Source organism: Heterocephalus glaber, unplaced genomic scaffold (assembly GCF_053883595.1).
Source record: "Heterocephalus glaber isolate CG9 unplaced genomic scaffold, H.glaber_assembly_v1.0 deba00001531, whole genome shotgun sequence".
In the NCBI taxonomy this organism is placed as follows: Eukaryota; Metazoa; Chordata; class Mammalia; order Rodentia; family Bathyergidae; genus Heterocephalus; species Heterocephalus glaber.
The window spans coordinates 19,612,070-19,626,466 of NW_028258329.1; the positions used below are offsets into that span (position 1 = coordinate 19,612,070).

Genomic DNA, 14,397 nt, shown 5'->3' on the forward strand with positions numbered 1-14,397 from the left:
AATATCTCTCACTAGCCTCAAGAAGGTAAAAGACAGCATACACTACCTCATCCCAGTGTAAGGAAACAGGTTCTGACTGTTCCAAATGGAGCAAAGAAGGTGCCAAAACTCAGTATCTCCCTAGTAAAGTTTGTACTAAAGAGATTCTCCAAGATTAACTCAAATCAGTTAATAATGCTGGATGATACATTGAATACAATACTGAGAAAAAAACAGATTTAATGTGAAAATGCTACATAAAATATATTTGTGGGGGTTTTTTTTGGTACTGGGGATCAAACTCGGGTCCTTGTGCTTTCAGGGAAGATGGCAGAACTACTGAGCTAAATCCCTGGCTGTACATAAAATATATTAATGGCAGATGCAGTGGCACGTGCCTATAATCCCAAGTACTCTGGAGGCTTAGGCAGGACAACTGAAAGTTCAAGGCCAGCCTGGACAACTTAGCAAGACCCTGCTTCAAAAAAAAAAAAAATGTGTAAGCTCATTAAAGCATAACCACCTATCAATGCTGACACTTAGAAACACAGTGATTGCATTTCAGAAGAGGTAAAGATCAGAAATAATTATTAAAAAGAATGGGCAATGATTGGGGTAAAGAGTTGAGGGAGACCCAAAACACAATAAAGAAATAGAGAAGGAGTATAAAAATGGCCTTTTGATACTACGGATTGAACCCAGGGGTCGTGCACTGAGCTACATCCTCAGCCTTTTAAATTTTGAGACAGTCTTGCTAAGTTGCCCAGGCATGAAATTGTGATCCTCCTGTCTCAGGCTCCCAAGATGCCAAGGCAGGTGTGGCCACAGTGCCCAGTTGAAAAATGGGCATGTATATATGTACATGTGTATACGGAAAGCACATCGTCCCCTACTCCAGGGTAATTCTTACCCCTTAAAACTTCCTTTAAAGTCTCTCCTTTGGGGGAATCAGATAAAATAAAATTTATTTTTTAAAAATAAAGTCTCTCCTTTTATTATATGGCACGGTTTACACAACCAAGAGCTCACCCAGTGCAAAGAGCCTTTTTTTCCTAAGGGCATTTGCAAACACAGTAAGATACAACTGTTTAATATCATAGATACCTAGGGCAACAGACAGCAGATTGGGCAATCACACTGGTCAGGCTAACCAAAGACTTAGAAGGAAAAGCTGGAGAACAAGATATCCAGTAGAGTTTTGAAAACCAGAAACAAGAAAGCAGGTATGTTTCCCAAAAAAGCAGACAATAGAAATCATCCTCAAGGAATCTCAAGATTTGATTTACAGACTACTATTTTAAATACATTCAAAGAACTGAAAAAAATCATTACTAGAGAATTAAAATATGAGAGCCATGTCTCATGAGAGAGAATATCAAGAGACAAAATATTTTTTTAAAATTATACCAAAAAAAAAAAATACCAAAAAGAGCTGAAAAGTAAAATAACTGAAATGAAAAATTTACTAGAGGGACTCAGTAACATATTTCAGCAACCAAAAGAATCTGCAAACTCGAAAATAGGTCAACTGAGGGTTGGGGATTTAGCTCAGTTGCCTTGCAGGCAACAAGGTCCTGAGTTCAATCCCCCATACCACAAAAAAAAAAAAAAAAAAAAAAGAAGAAGAAAAAAGAAAATAGGTCAATTGAGATTATCTATTCTGAGTCAGCAAGAATAAAAAAATGGAAAAATGGACAAAGCCTGAGATCTGTGGATACCATTGATTCTGCTAATGTGTGCACCATTAGATTCCCTGAAGGAAAGGAGAGGAGAGCGGAAAGAATACCTGAAAACAATCTGAGTAGAAAAATAACACGTATAAAAACAAAAACAAAACCCAGAGCCATATGGCTTCATTGATGAATTCTACCAAATATTTAAAGAATAATTAATCACTGCTTTACAAACTCTTCTAACATACAGAAGGAACACTTTCACCTCATTCTATAAGGCTGGGATGACCCTAATACCAACACTGGCTACAGAGATACAAGAAAACTACAGACTAAGTTTAAGTTAAGACCTTTTTTGCTTACTAAATTTGGAACTCAGTAATAATTATTTTTAAAATCATTCCTAAGATGGCTCATAGGAACTTGGAGACAAAATTGATGCCCAAAAAAAGACATTCTGCCTAAAGTATAGTTCACTGGGGTTGGCTTGGCAATGCTGACCAAATTTTCCTTTAATTCTCCCTTTCTTGCACTTTTGATGAGGTTTGAAAAGTTATTTCACCACAAAAGGAAATGCTTCGAACTCTACTCACATCCTCTAAAATTTAACTTTCATTACCCAAACAAAGGAGCAGATAGCCTGAGAATACAAGTGAGAGTTATATGTCATATACCCAATCTACTTTCCGTTTGGACATGGCACCCACCCCAGCTTATCCTCCCAAACCTCACTCCTCCGACACTGAGATGTAAGGTTTTTTGGATTTTCCTGGTTGCAAAAACAAACTCTATAGCCAACACAGAAATCACTGTAGCCAGATCCCACACTAGTAGCATTAAAACTTAGGGATCTGTATTTATAAAATGACTTTTAAAGTACTTTGATGATCAAATTTGGGAAGTTCTCACCCAATAATAATCCAATAAATAAAGCAAAAGCTGGGGCCTCTTTTTATTTCCCTGAAGCCAACACCTTCCTACTCAAGTGAGTGAAATCCATTGATCCCTTTGTTTCTTTGGTCAGCCATCTGAACAGGATCAAGGGACAGTCCATAAAACTTGGTACAATCAAACACTATACTTATATGATTAGGACAAGGGAATGTCAATTACTCTCATGGCAATGGGGTCAAAGGAGATCTGACAATATTATAGTATCACCCACAATGCACCCCTAAACAAAACTCATAGAGCCTGCATAGATGTCAGTGTACAAAAAACTCCAATACACAAAAGCTTTGGTCTTTTTCTATCCTTGGCTTCCCAGAAAGAATTTGATCCTTAAACTGAGCATGGTGGAAAATGTTTATAATCCCAGCACTCTGAGAAGCTGAGGCAGGAGGACTGCAAATTCGAGTCCAGCCTGGGCAACATAGTGACTTAGTGAGACCCTGTCTCAAAATAAAAAATAAAAGAGGGCTGGGAATGTAGCTTAGTGTGAAGGCCCTGGGTTCAATCCCAAATACCACATAGGGAAAAAACAAAACAAAACAAAAACTCTAGTCCCTTAAAGTTTCCTTTTAGCATTTCTAATCCCTGCAAGAACCTCACTTTAGGAATTTTCTAAGTCAGAAAAGGAAACAATGGCTCTCCCTATCTAGTAGTTACAACTTAGGAAGAACTTAAAGGAGATCAATCACAATTAGGAAAGTAGATAGAATTATGGTTTACTCATGGGATACATGAGGGCCTACTAAATACAGAGCAACCTCCTACACAGCATTAGCATAAACAGAAGTCTACATTCTTTTTGGTTTCTCCAACTAACTAGCTAGGAAGCAAGACAAACTTAGAAAGATGTGTTTATGTTACAATTACTCTGAAAAACTTTTAGCACAGCATTGCTCCTAATAGCTATAAAGTGGATGAACCAAGGTAAATGAAAGAAGCAAGTCACAAGCGACTAGAAAACTGCATAATTCCATCTATGTGAAATGTTCAGAACAGACAAATCCATAGATAGTGGGCTGGTGGTTGCCTAGGGCTGAGGGGAGACTGAGGGAAAATGAGGACTGACAATAATGGGTGAAGAGTTCCTTTTTGGGATAATGAAAATGTTCCAAAATTGGATTATAGTGACACAATTCTAGGAATATACTGAAAATCACCAAATAATACACTTTAAAACTGAATTACATGGCATGTGAATATCAAAAACTGTATGGCATTACTACCAATAAAAGGATATACCAAAAAAAAAACTGTATGGCATTATCTACTGAAGTTTAACATATGTATGTATTCCCTGGCCCACTACCATTACTCCTAAATATGTATCTTTTTTTTTTTTTGGTGGTGGTAGTGCTGGGGACTGAACATAGGGCTTGAGCATGCTAAGCAAGTGCTCCACCACCAAGCTATACTCATTGCCCATGTATACCCAACTGAAATGCATATATATGTATTTATATAGATTTATTTAACCAAAAAACATGTACTAGAATATTCACAAGAGCAGTATTTACAGTAGCCAAGAAGTAGGAAACACTATACAATGGAATAGTATATGAGAATGAGAATAAACAAACTTGCTACAACTACATAGATGAACATCACAACTCGTTGGGCAAAAGAAATTTGACTTGAAAGAGCACATAATGTATGGTTCCACTTAAATACAGCTGAAAAATGGGCAAAAATAGCTGGGCATGGTAGTGTATGCCTATAATCCCAGTACATGGGAGGTTGAAGCAGGAGGACTGCTAAAAATTTGAGCCCAGCCTCAGCTACATAGTGAGTTCAAGGCCAGCCTGAACTACATAGAGACACTTGCCTCAAAAAAACAAAAAGAAAAAGAAAAAAAAAAGAAGGCAAAAATGAACTTCGGTGTTAGATACTAGAATAGTGGTTCTAATGGGGGACGGTGAGTAAGGACAGAACGGGACACTGGGTGGGGTTTTGGGGTACTGGTAATACTTGGTATATCCTGAATACCAATTTGCAGGTATACTTTTGAAAACTTAACTGCATACTTATAAAATTCGTGCATATCTCTGGATCTTCAATTTCAATAAACAATTTACCTAAAGAGACATGAAACATGACCACAACTAACAACAAAGAACAAAAACACGAGCTCCTGGAAGGGGGTGTCTGTTTCTCATAACTTTGTGTCTTCAGGGCTCCCAACATACAGACACCTAGGATGAACTCGACGAGTCAATCTATTCCAGGAGGGAGGAAGGCTCTGGGGAGAGTGGTTCCAGGTCAGATGTCACTCACCTGGGCCTTCTCTCTCTTGGCTCTGATCAGCATATCCTGGTAATGCTGGGCCACCTCTGCAAGGACACCCTCAAGCTTGGCTGCAGGAATCTGCAGGGCCTGCAGGGTCTTCTGGGCATCACCTTCATCCAGAGCTTCATTAATTAAACCAATGGCCAAAATCCCTATGTATATAATGGAAAAAAGATTTTTCAAATTTATTTATTTTTTTGGTTTTCTTGAGACAAGATCTCCCTATGTATCTCAGGCTGACCTTGAACTTATGATCCTCCTGCCTCACCCACCCAAGTGCTAAGATTACAGCCTCATCAAGCCCAGCTAAGATTATTATTATTATTTTTTGTACCGGGGATTGAACTCAGGACCTTGCACTTGCTCAGCAGGTGTTAAGATTATTATTATTTTTTTTGGTACTGGGGATCGAACTCGGGTCCTTGCGCTTGCTCAGCAGGTGGCGAAACCACTGAGCTAAATCCCCAGCCCTGTAAGATTATTTTTTAATTAAGAAATTTATAAACAGGGCTGGGGATTTAACTCAGTGGTGCCGCCACCTGCCCTTGCAAGCTCAAGGACTCGAGTTCGATCCCCAGTGCCAAAAAAAAGAAATTTATAAACAAATCAACTCTTACTGAGCACAGCAGTGCATGCCTGTGGTCTCAGGTTCTTGGGAGGCTAAAGTGGGAAACTTCTTGAAACCAGCAGTTTGAGACCAGCTGACCAACAATAGTGAGACCCTGTCTTAAAAACAAAACAACCTACAGTTCAAAATCAAACAAACAAACAAAAAATACGAAACAACCCAGCAGGATGGCTATTACAAACTAGCAAGCCTTTCTTCACATAGCCAATAATTCAGTCAACCATGTGTATATAATGAGCCCAAATGAAAACTACCAAAAGCTTGAATGAGCTGCTTTGGTTGGTGACATCCATCAATGTCAGGAAGGTGATGCACCCCAAGGGCACAGAAACTCTGTATTTGGGATTCTCCCAGACTTTGACCTATGGGTCTTTCTTTTAGCTGGTCCTTATTTATATCCTTAAAACTATGATGATAAGTCTAGCACTTTTCTCAGTTCTGAAAACTATTGGACCTGAAAGGGTACAGGGAACCCCTGAATTTGTAGCCAGTAGTTCAGAAATGCAGCAGCCCAGGAACCCTGGATCTTGCATCTGTCTGGTGCCTACAGTGTTCCCAGCCTGTGCAAGGTGACATACTACCAGGTCCTTGGTGCCAGAATTACTTGTTAAAACAGCACTTAGCAATAACAAATCATGTTCAATTCACCTCCAGAAAAACTTAGCTCTTACTGGGTACCTATCTAACTACAGCAACTGACTAGAATTTTGAAAACAATACCCAACCTTAGCTTTTTGAGTTGTGTAAGTATTTTCAATTTTTCACCCAAAAACTTTTCCAGGAGTGTTATCTAGACCCAGCTCATAGACTCACCCTACCTTCCATGGTGACATTATATACTTTTTTTTTTGGTACTGGGGATCGAACTTGGGTCCTTGTGCTTTCGAGGGAGGCAGTGGAACCACTGAGCTAAATCCCCAGGCCAAAGATAAAATTTTTTTTTGGTACCAGGGATCAAACTCGGGACCTTGCGCTTGTGAGGCAGGTGGCAGAACCACTGAGCTAAATCCCTGGCCCAATGGTGACATTATTTGACCGACAGGATGATTACTCACGCTCATGTTCTTCTTGCACCACCAGGTTCACCTGGTCCACACAAGCCTGGATGTCATTCCAGGTAATAAATTCATTATTCTCTCCATGTGCCTGAGCTTTCAGCTTCATCAGCTCATCAAGATACCTGCCCCAGGACCCGACCAAAAGCAGACAAAACAAACATTAGGATTGTTCCAGATAACGGGAATGAGAAGATGAAGGAACAAAGTATTCAAAGAACAAAAACTACTAGGATACCCTAACTGTGTGAAATAAGCTATAGGCAAATTCTGGGACTAGGGAGTTACCTTAAACGAACTGTGAAAAGGCAAGGAAATAACTCATTCTCAATAGCTAGTTATATTTTCTAAATTCCTGCTAAGACCAGCTCTAGAATTAGGGGCAGTAGGTCAAATAATTCTAAAGACAAGGGGGAAGAAAGGCCAGAGCTAGGGTTGTTGCTCAGGGGTAGAGCACTTGGTTTGCATGCATGAGGCCCTGATCCTATGCCCAGAACCACTTAAAAAAAAAACAAACCCAAATACAAGCTAGTAAGTCTAAAAAAAATGACAGACCAACAAGTTATTATCCAGCAACTATGAAGGTTTGAACAAAAATTATCTATTGGGATCAAAATATGAGGTGAATGGTTAATGAGGAAAGGGCATTTTGATGGTACAAAAGGTTAAGAAAGAAATGACATTCTGGTGACAAGGAAAATATAAAGTATCTAATGGTGGTACAAGCTGTCTCCTGAATCCAGGGATCAATCTTAGAATACCTCATGGTAGGAAGAAAAGTAGGTTTTATGTGCCTTTTAATATGAGGCAATATGAAATACAAGTCAACCAAAACCGTGAAGTAAACCATAATGAGCCTTTAGATTTAATTTCCAATTTATAATAAACCAAAGAAGGCACCTAGAACTGTCCATAAGATGGGACATTTTAAAGGACAAGTGGCTCCATCTTTAACAAGCCACTGTCATGAGGAAAAGGATCTTTCTAGATTAAAAGAAACCTAAGGGACACAGAAGCCAGATGCATCACATGGTCCTGGACCAGATCCTGTTTCATATAAAGGACAGTTTTGGAATAACTAAAGAAGACTCAAAATAGTCTCAGTTTAGAGGATGCTAAAAATTTTTGTCAAGACAATAGGTAATGTTAGCTGAGCATGGTGGTACAGGTCTGTAATCCCAGCACTTGAGAGGCTAAGGCAGGAGGATTGCTGTGAGTTTGAGGCCAGCTTGGGCTACATAGTGAGTTCAAGACCACACTTTACTGCATAGTGAGACCCTGTCTCAAAAAAAAAAAAAAAAAAAAAAAATTAGGTAGTGTTGTTCTGGCTACATGACAAATTTTAGATAAGCATATTTATTTAGGAGCAGAAAGTCATGGTTGTCTGTAACATACTGTAAATCCTTCATAAACAAAAAATAAAATGAATTAAAGCAGGGCTGGGGATTTAGCTCAGTGGTTTCGCCATCTGCTGCGTAAGCGCAAGGACCCAAGTTTGATTCCCAGTACCAAAAAAAAAAAAAAAAAGAATCAAAGCAGAACACCAAAAGGCTAACTACACTAACGCTGTAATGGCTTCAAGGAAAACAGGAGTGCTAACACACAAGAACAGGCATTGAGAGCTATGGCTTGGACTTGTGTTCATCCTGAGCCTCACCTCTGACAGTTTTCCTCCTCGATGTTGGTCAGGCCTGTGACCGAGCTGCTCAGTTGCTTCCACACTGTATTCATGTCCCCTGATTCAAGTGCCCTGTTGATGAGAGCCACTGATGATAGCATCTCCACAGCAACAGAGAGCTCCGGATGGGTGAGGCTATGCTGTACAGAATGGGTGAGGAAAACAGTGAGCAGAGTCTCTCCCTCGCCAAGGGACTTACATGTTTATGAACACTATGCTTCTGGAAAACAGTCCACTAAGTACACTAAGACAGGTCTATTAAATTCCCTCCCACTGCGCTTTGCTCACTCATAGGCAGGGCAGGCTCAGTTAACTCACTTCAGGACTCTGCTGTTGCAGGGTAGCCAGCTCCTTCTGATAGAGATCAGCAGCAAATGGGTACACCTGGGGCAGCTGGGCTTCAGGGTTCATGAGCTCCAAAACAGTCTTCTCAGCAACACCCTTCTGGATTGCAGCATTAATTGCTGCCACTGCTGCCAACCCTGTGCAGAAACAGGTCAGAAATGCAGAATCAGCCATGAAGTCTGAGGTACAACTTTCATCTCTAAACAGCTGCCTCTTGGCTTTGCCTTTGCACAGTGATGCATGCCTGTGATCCTAGCTACTTGGGCAGCTGAGACAGAAGGATCACAAGTTTGAGGGCAGCCTGGGCAATTTAATGAGAACTTTATCTCAAATAAAATTTTCACACTGAGCTCCATCCCTAGTCCTTTTTTTTCTCTTTGTGAGACAAGGCCTTACTAACTCAATGCGTTGCCCAGGCTGGGCTCAAACTTGTGATCCTTCTGCCTCAGCCTCCCAGAGTACTGGGATCACAGGTGTATGCCACCATGCCTGGCTGTTACAAAAAATATATAACTAAGCCTCCTAATTGTTTTCCTTACTCACATATTTTTTCTTTTTTTCAAATCCACATTTTCCTTCTAATCATTTCCTCCCACAGGCTGCCACTACTCTCTACTTGCCCTGGAGCCCAACAAATAAAAGATCATGTCCTTCAGCTGCCATCAAGTCTTCTCACAATCTTCCTGGCACTCATTTCACACTGCTTAGCCCAAAACACCTCCAAAAACTTTTCTTGGATGTTATAACTAGTTGGTGTTTTCCATTGTTGTCAGAGGTATTTTCACTAAACAAAGTCAATTGGTTACCTCAGTATTACAGCCAAAATAGTCTAAAGGACCACTCCTCAGAGTCTGTAATACTTTATGGTGTGAAGCCCGCATTTCTGTGACTCTTAAAGCTGTTGATGAGGTGTAAGTGTACTTGTTCTGAGGTAATAAAGATTTTCGTTGCCTCATAAAAAATTTTATTCTAACCACTGCTCCTTAAATGCATCTTTCACCATCTGCACCCAGTTCCCATGTCCTTTTCCCCCTATGTCCCACATTAGGAACATTCTTCTTTCTCCTCTTTCACAATGCACATCTTAACAATCTCAAGTGTCACCTCCTCCAGATACTTCCCTAACCAACCATGAAGTGCTTATGAGCCAAAGGGAACTGGCACTAATTCCAGTCCTACTTTTTTCTGGTTTTTTTGGTACTGGGGATCAAACTCAGGTCCTTGTGCTTGCGAGGCAGGCGGCAGAACCACTGAGCTAAATCCCCAGCCCATTTTTTGTTTGGTTTTTTAAAACAGGGTGTGGCTTTGTAGTTCAGGCTAGCCTTGAACAATTCACTATGTAGCACAGGCTGGCCTCAAACTCATAGCAATCCTCTTGCCTCAGCCTCTTGAGTGCTAAGATTACAGGCATTCACCACCACACCTGGCTCCAGTCCTATTTCTAAAGTAGAATTCTACTGTCACCAAAGCTACCTGACAATTTAACTACTACAGGCTGGTATAGGGGGTGAAGGGCAACAAGTGCTAACCTCAGCCCTTCAAAGACACAAAGCCACAGCTTTCCTCCCTCCTGTGTATCTGCACAGACAGGACTTACTTCTCTGATATTGCTGGGCAGCGCAGTTGGCAGCATCCACTCCGGCCTGCAGCTCCTCCTTCTGCAGGGGTTCAAGCTGACCACTCTGAGAAAAGGAAAGGCTATTTAGGAAAAGAGGACTTGTGGGCTGGGGATTTAGCTCAGTGGTTTTGCTGCCTGCTGCGCAAGCGCAAGTTCACAAGTTCGATCCCCAGTACTAAAAAAAAGAGGACTTGTGCCTCTGCCTGGGGGCTGGGAGTTGTCACATCCTAATAGCAGTCACAAGAGGCACAGTGCGGACATGGAGCTCTAAGCTAGGCACAGCCAAGGCGGTTGCCCAGCTAGGGCTAGAAGCCCTTGCCAAATTGGGGGCAGAAGAGTGACTTTCCAGACATCCGTACATTTATTATATGTACATTTATTTATAAAATATTATGTGCAAAGAAAGCAACATAATGTTCTGAAAATAGAGAATCACTAGCACATTGATGCTGCTTGCTCTGACCAACATATGTTGGAAATCTGTAAACGTATACTTGCCCTTATTTATTTATTAATTAATTTATTTTTGGTACCAGGGATTGAACTCAGGACCTTGCGCTTTCGAGGCAGCCCGGAACCACTGAGCTAAATCCCTGGCCCCACTTGCCCTTATTTAGACAAATGTGCTTAAAAGAAACTCCCATCAAGTACAATCCCACACAATCTACCCCTGCTGCCAGTAAGTTCTTTCCCAGTGTGACTAGAGGAAATCACTGAAGTATGTTTTATAGTGGAAATTCTTAAAGTAAAAATGTAATTCTTCCTAAAGGCTTTTTCTCAGGAAGTAGCTGAAATGAAAGGTGGTTAGATGGGTGTGTGTGTGTGCGTGCACTGTATTATTTATTTTAAAAAGGATTCACAGCTCTAAAAGCAAGGAAGGCTAAAGATAATATGTTCTTTACCTGAGGATTTTTTTGAAAACTAATAAAGAGGACAGAAGAAGGTTATATGAGGAGTAAGAAAGGGCACTTCAATCTTTAAATTACAGGGGACTCCAGTGCATGTACACAAAGACTTGCAGGTTCAACCCCATGTAATGTCACCTGCTGCTTCTGCTGCTTGTCGCTCAGGAGCTGCTTGAGGTACCAGTCACTATTCTGTTGCTGCAGCCCTCGGAGACCCAGGGCTGGGGACTGCAGTGCCTTCAACAAGGCCACAGTGGATCCCTGATCTAAAGCCAGGTCGACATTTGCTAATGCAGAAAGTGCTGAGAAGAAAAAAGCAAAAGCTTTAAAAAACTGACTTTAGTATAATAGCCTAGAACACTTTCCATCCCCAAAGCAAGCAATCTCAGGTCCAGATTAGGGAAATATAATTCAGATAACTTTTTGTTTGTTTGTTTTTGGTTTTTTGAGACAAGGTCTCACTGTGTAATTCATAGACTAGAGCTCACTATGTAGCCCAGGCTGGCCTAGAACTTGAGATCCTCCTGCCTCCGCTTCCTGAGTGCTGAGATTACAAGTGTCTGCCACCACACTTGGCTTAACTGGGAAAATCTTTATCCTATAGTATATCAAAAGCATAAAATTTTAGGATTAGAAGAAAACTTTAAAGTCATCATGTCCAAAGTTTCCCAACCAGGCTGCTCATCAGATTCCACACACATTCCTAGGTTACACTCTAGGTCTACCTAAAAGTTTCCAGATGTAGACAGCTGAGCACCAACAAGAGGACAACTACAAGAGTCACCAATCCAGACCAATACCATGCCTAAATTCCCTCTAAAGTCCCAATTAGTAGTCCAGATTAAGCTTATAGACTCCTAGACAGAATAAAGTATCTTCCATGATAATTTACTACATCTTTGGACGGTATGTTTCAAAAAGACTTTTTTGGGGTTTTTTTTTTTTTTTTTGCAATGCTGGGGATAGAACCCACCCCTCTCCCCACCTCCCACAACAGTCAAGCACTCTATCACTGACCTACATCCTCACCCCTTTTTATTTCTGAGTCAGGGTCTGGCTAAGTTGCCTAGGCTGATCTTGGAACTTGTGAACCTCCTGCTGCAGCTTCCTAAGTAGTTAGAATCACAAGTATACACCACTATGCCTGGCTCAAAGACTTCCCAAAGCTCCCATCTGGGAGTTCACACTGAATACATCCAATTCTATCTTCCTGTGGCAATGTTCTCCTCACACACAGCTTGAGCTCCTTCAATCATTTCCTATATACCATCATTTAAAACCCATTTGTTACACTGATATCTTTTGAACACACTCTCAGATGTCACGGGTGGTTCACCCTGTGCAGAGTGGAAGAAGGGATCTTCCTTAATAATCTCTATTTCTAGCCATAGAACCAGAGCTCACACAAATTCTGTAATATAATATTATGTGGCAGTGGGACTCTCCACAGTGAGACTCTGTCTTTAAAAAAACAAAACGTCGGGCCGGGGATTTAGCTCAGTGGTGCCGCTGCCTGGCTCACAAGCACAAGGTCCCCAGGTAGATCCCCGGTACCAAAAAAAAAATTCAACCTATTAGGAAGGTATCTTTATTATCATATTCTGACAGAGTTGATAAAATCTTTGTAAATGCTGTCTAGTTATTAAGAATATTATAGGGGGGCCAGGGATCTGCCACCTGCCTTGTAAGTGCAAAGTCCCGAGTTCGATCCCTGGTACCAAAAAGAAAAAGAAAAAAGAAAAGGAAAAGAAAAAGAAACAAGAATGTTACTAGGGGCCAGGATTTAGCTCAGTGGTGCTGCTACCTGCCTTGCAAGCGCAAGGTCCCAAGTTTGATCCCCGGTACCAAAAAAATGAATATTATTAGTTCATATGAGATATTAGGACCTTCAAACAAACAATGAATTATTACTACATTTTTATTATCTTGAGCAAGACAAGATCAAGCCTGGCCTAATTTGCTGAAATCAAATGTTTTAGTTCTTTTGATAAACCTAATCCTATGCTAGATATTACAAGGATTTCAAAAGAAGCAGAATGCTCTCTAATGTAAGGAGTACAAAGCTGAGAAACAAAGAGCAAGTGATACAAGGCAATACATGAGTAAGTGCAAAGTTGTGTGGCTCAGATTGTAAATGCTGTAGGAGATCTGAAAGACACATATAGTACTGTGAACTGGGACAGGCACTGAAGAGAGAACTGAACTGGATCTTGAATGATGGGTATGGTTTGGATTAGGTAAGAGATGAGCCATGAAGGGACTATGGTAGAGAAATTACATGATTAACAAAGTGATAATACTACGGTTTACTGAGAACTTACTAAATACCAAGCAATTAATATACATTATTTGTATAACAGCTTTGTCGCAGGTACCCAATGTCACACTGCTATTAACATGAGAACAAGGCCTGGGACAGTAGCTCAGTGATACAGCCTGTGCTTAGCATAGAACATGAAGGTCCTGGGATCAATCCCCGCACCAAAAGAAGACGAGATCAAATTCCAGGTCGGTACCACTTCACAGGCACTCTTCATGAGTCATGAAATAAAGCAAATGAATATGAGCAAAATTAGATAAATTAGGTCCCAAAAAGATGCAAGCATGAGTGGGCTGGGGATTTAGCTCAGTGGTTTTGCCACTTGCTGTGCAAGTGCAAGGACTCAAGTTGAATCCTTGGTACCAAAAAAATTTAAAAAGATACAAGCATGAAGCATTGTGTGGGTAGGAGAGGTGGTACATGTAATTCTAGCTACTCAGGAGGCTAAAGCAAGAGGATCTCAAGTTCAAGGGCAGCATGGGCAACTCAGCAAGACTCTTCCTCAAAATGCAAAGACTGGGGATACAGCTCAGTAGTAGAACACTGGCCAAGTATGTGCAAGGCCCTGGGTTCAATCTGACAGGGAGGGAGCTAATGCAGGTTCTTTAGCAGAGGTATGACAAAATGAAAAAGACACTTCTTAGCTAAGAAGTAATTTTTCAAGTGTGTAACATATTTTCACAAAATTAATACAGAAACTATAATCTCATTTTTGTTTAAATACTTTGAAGAGCAAGCATAAAAATGTCAGTAAATGTTATTTTTAAATGATGGGGTCTAATTTTTTATTGTTTATATATATTCTAGACAGCTTTAATGTACTACTTTAAAAACTGGAAAATGTGCTGGGCATGGTAGCACAGGGCTGTAATCCCAGCTGGCTGGGGGGCAAGAGGATCTCAAGCTCTACAGGCCACCCATGAGCAACTTAGTGAGACTCTGTTGAAAAATTAAAATTAAAA

At 40.6% G+C, this 14,397-nt stretch overlaps 1 protein-coding gene across 4 annotated transcripts in view; it reads right to left on the bottom strand.

Annotated features, from left to right (window-relative positions):
- Positions 1–14,397, bottom strand: part of Iqgap1 (IQ motif containing GTPase activating protein 1) — a 94,766-nt gene that overhangs the window by 35,387 nt on the left and 44,982 nt on the right. For all 4 annotated transcript variants that reach the window (XM_013075120.3, XM_004852819.3, XM_021264851.2 and 1 more), the window contains 6 exons: positions 11,254–11,417; positions 10,190–10,274; positions 8,566–8,729; positions 8,227–8,387; positions 6,570–6,694; positions 4,875–5,038 (listed from right to left, as the gene is read on the bottom strand). In XM_013075120.3, the coding sequence (XP_012930574.1) occupies positions 4,875–5,038; positions 6,570–6,694; positions 8,227–8,387; positions 8,566–8,729; positions 10,190–10,274; positions 11,254–11,417 (863 nt within the window). The remainder of the gene's footprint in view (positions 1–4,874; positions 5,039–6,569; positions 6,695–8,226; positions 8,388–8,565; positions 8,730–10,189; positions 10,275–11,253; positions 11,418–14,397) is intronic.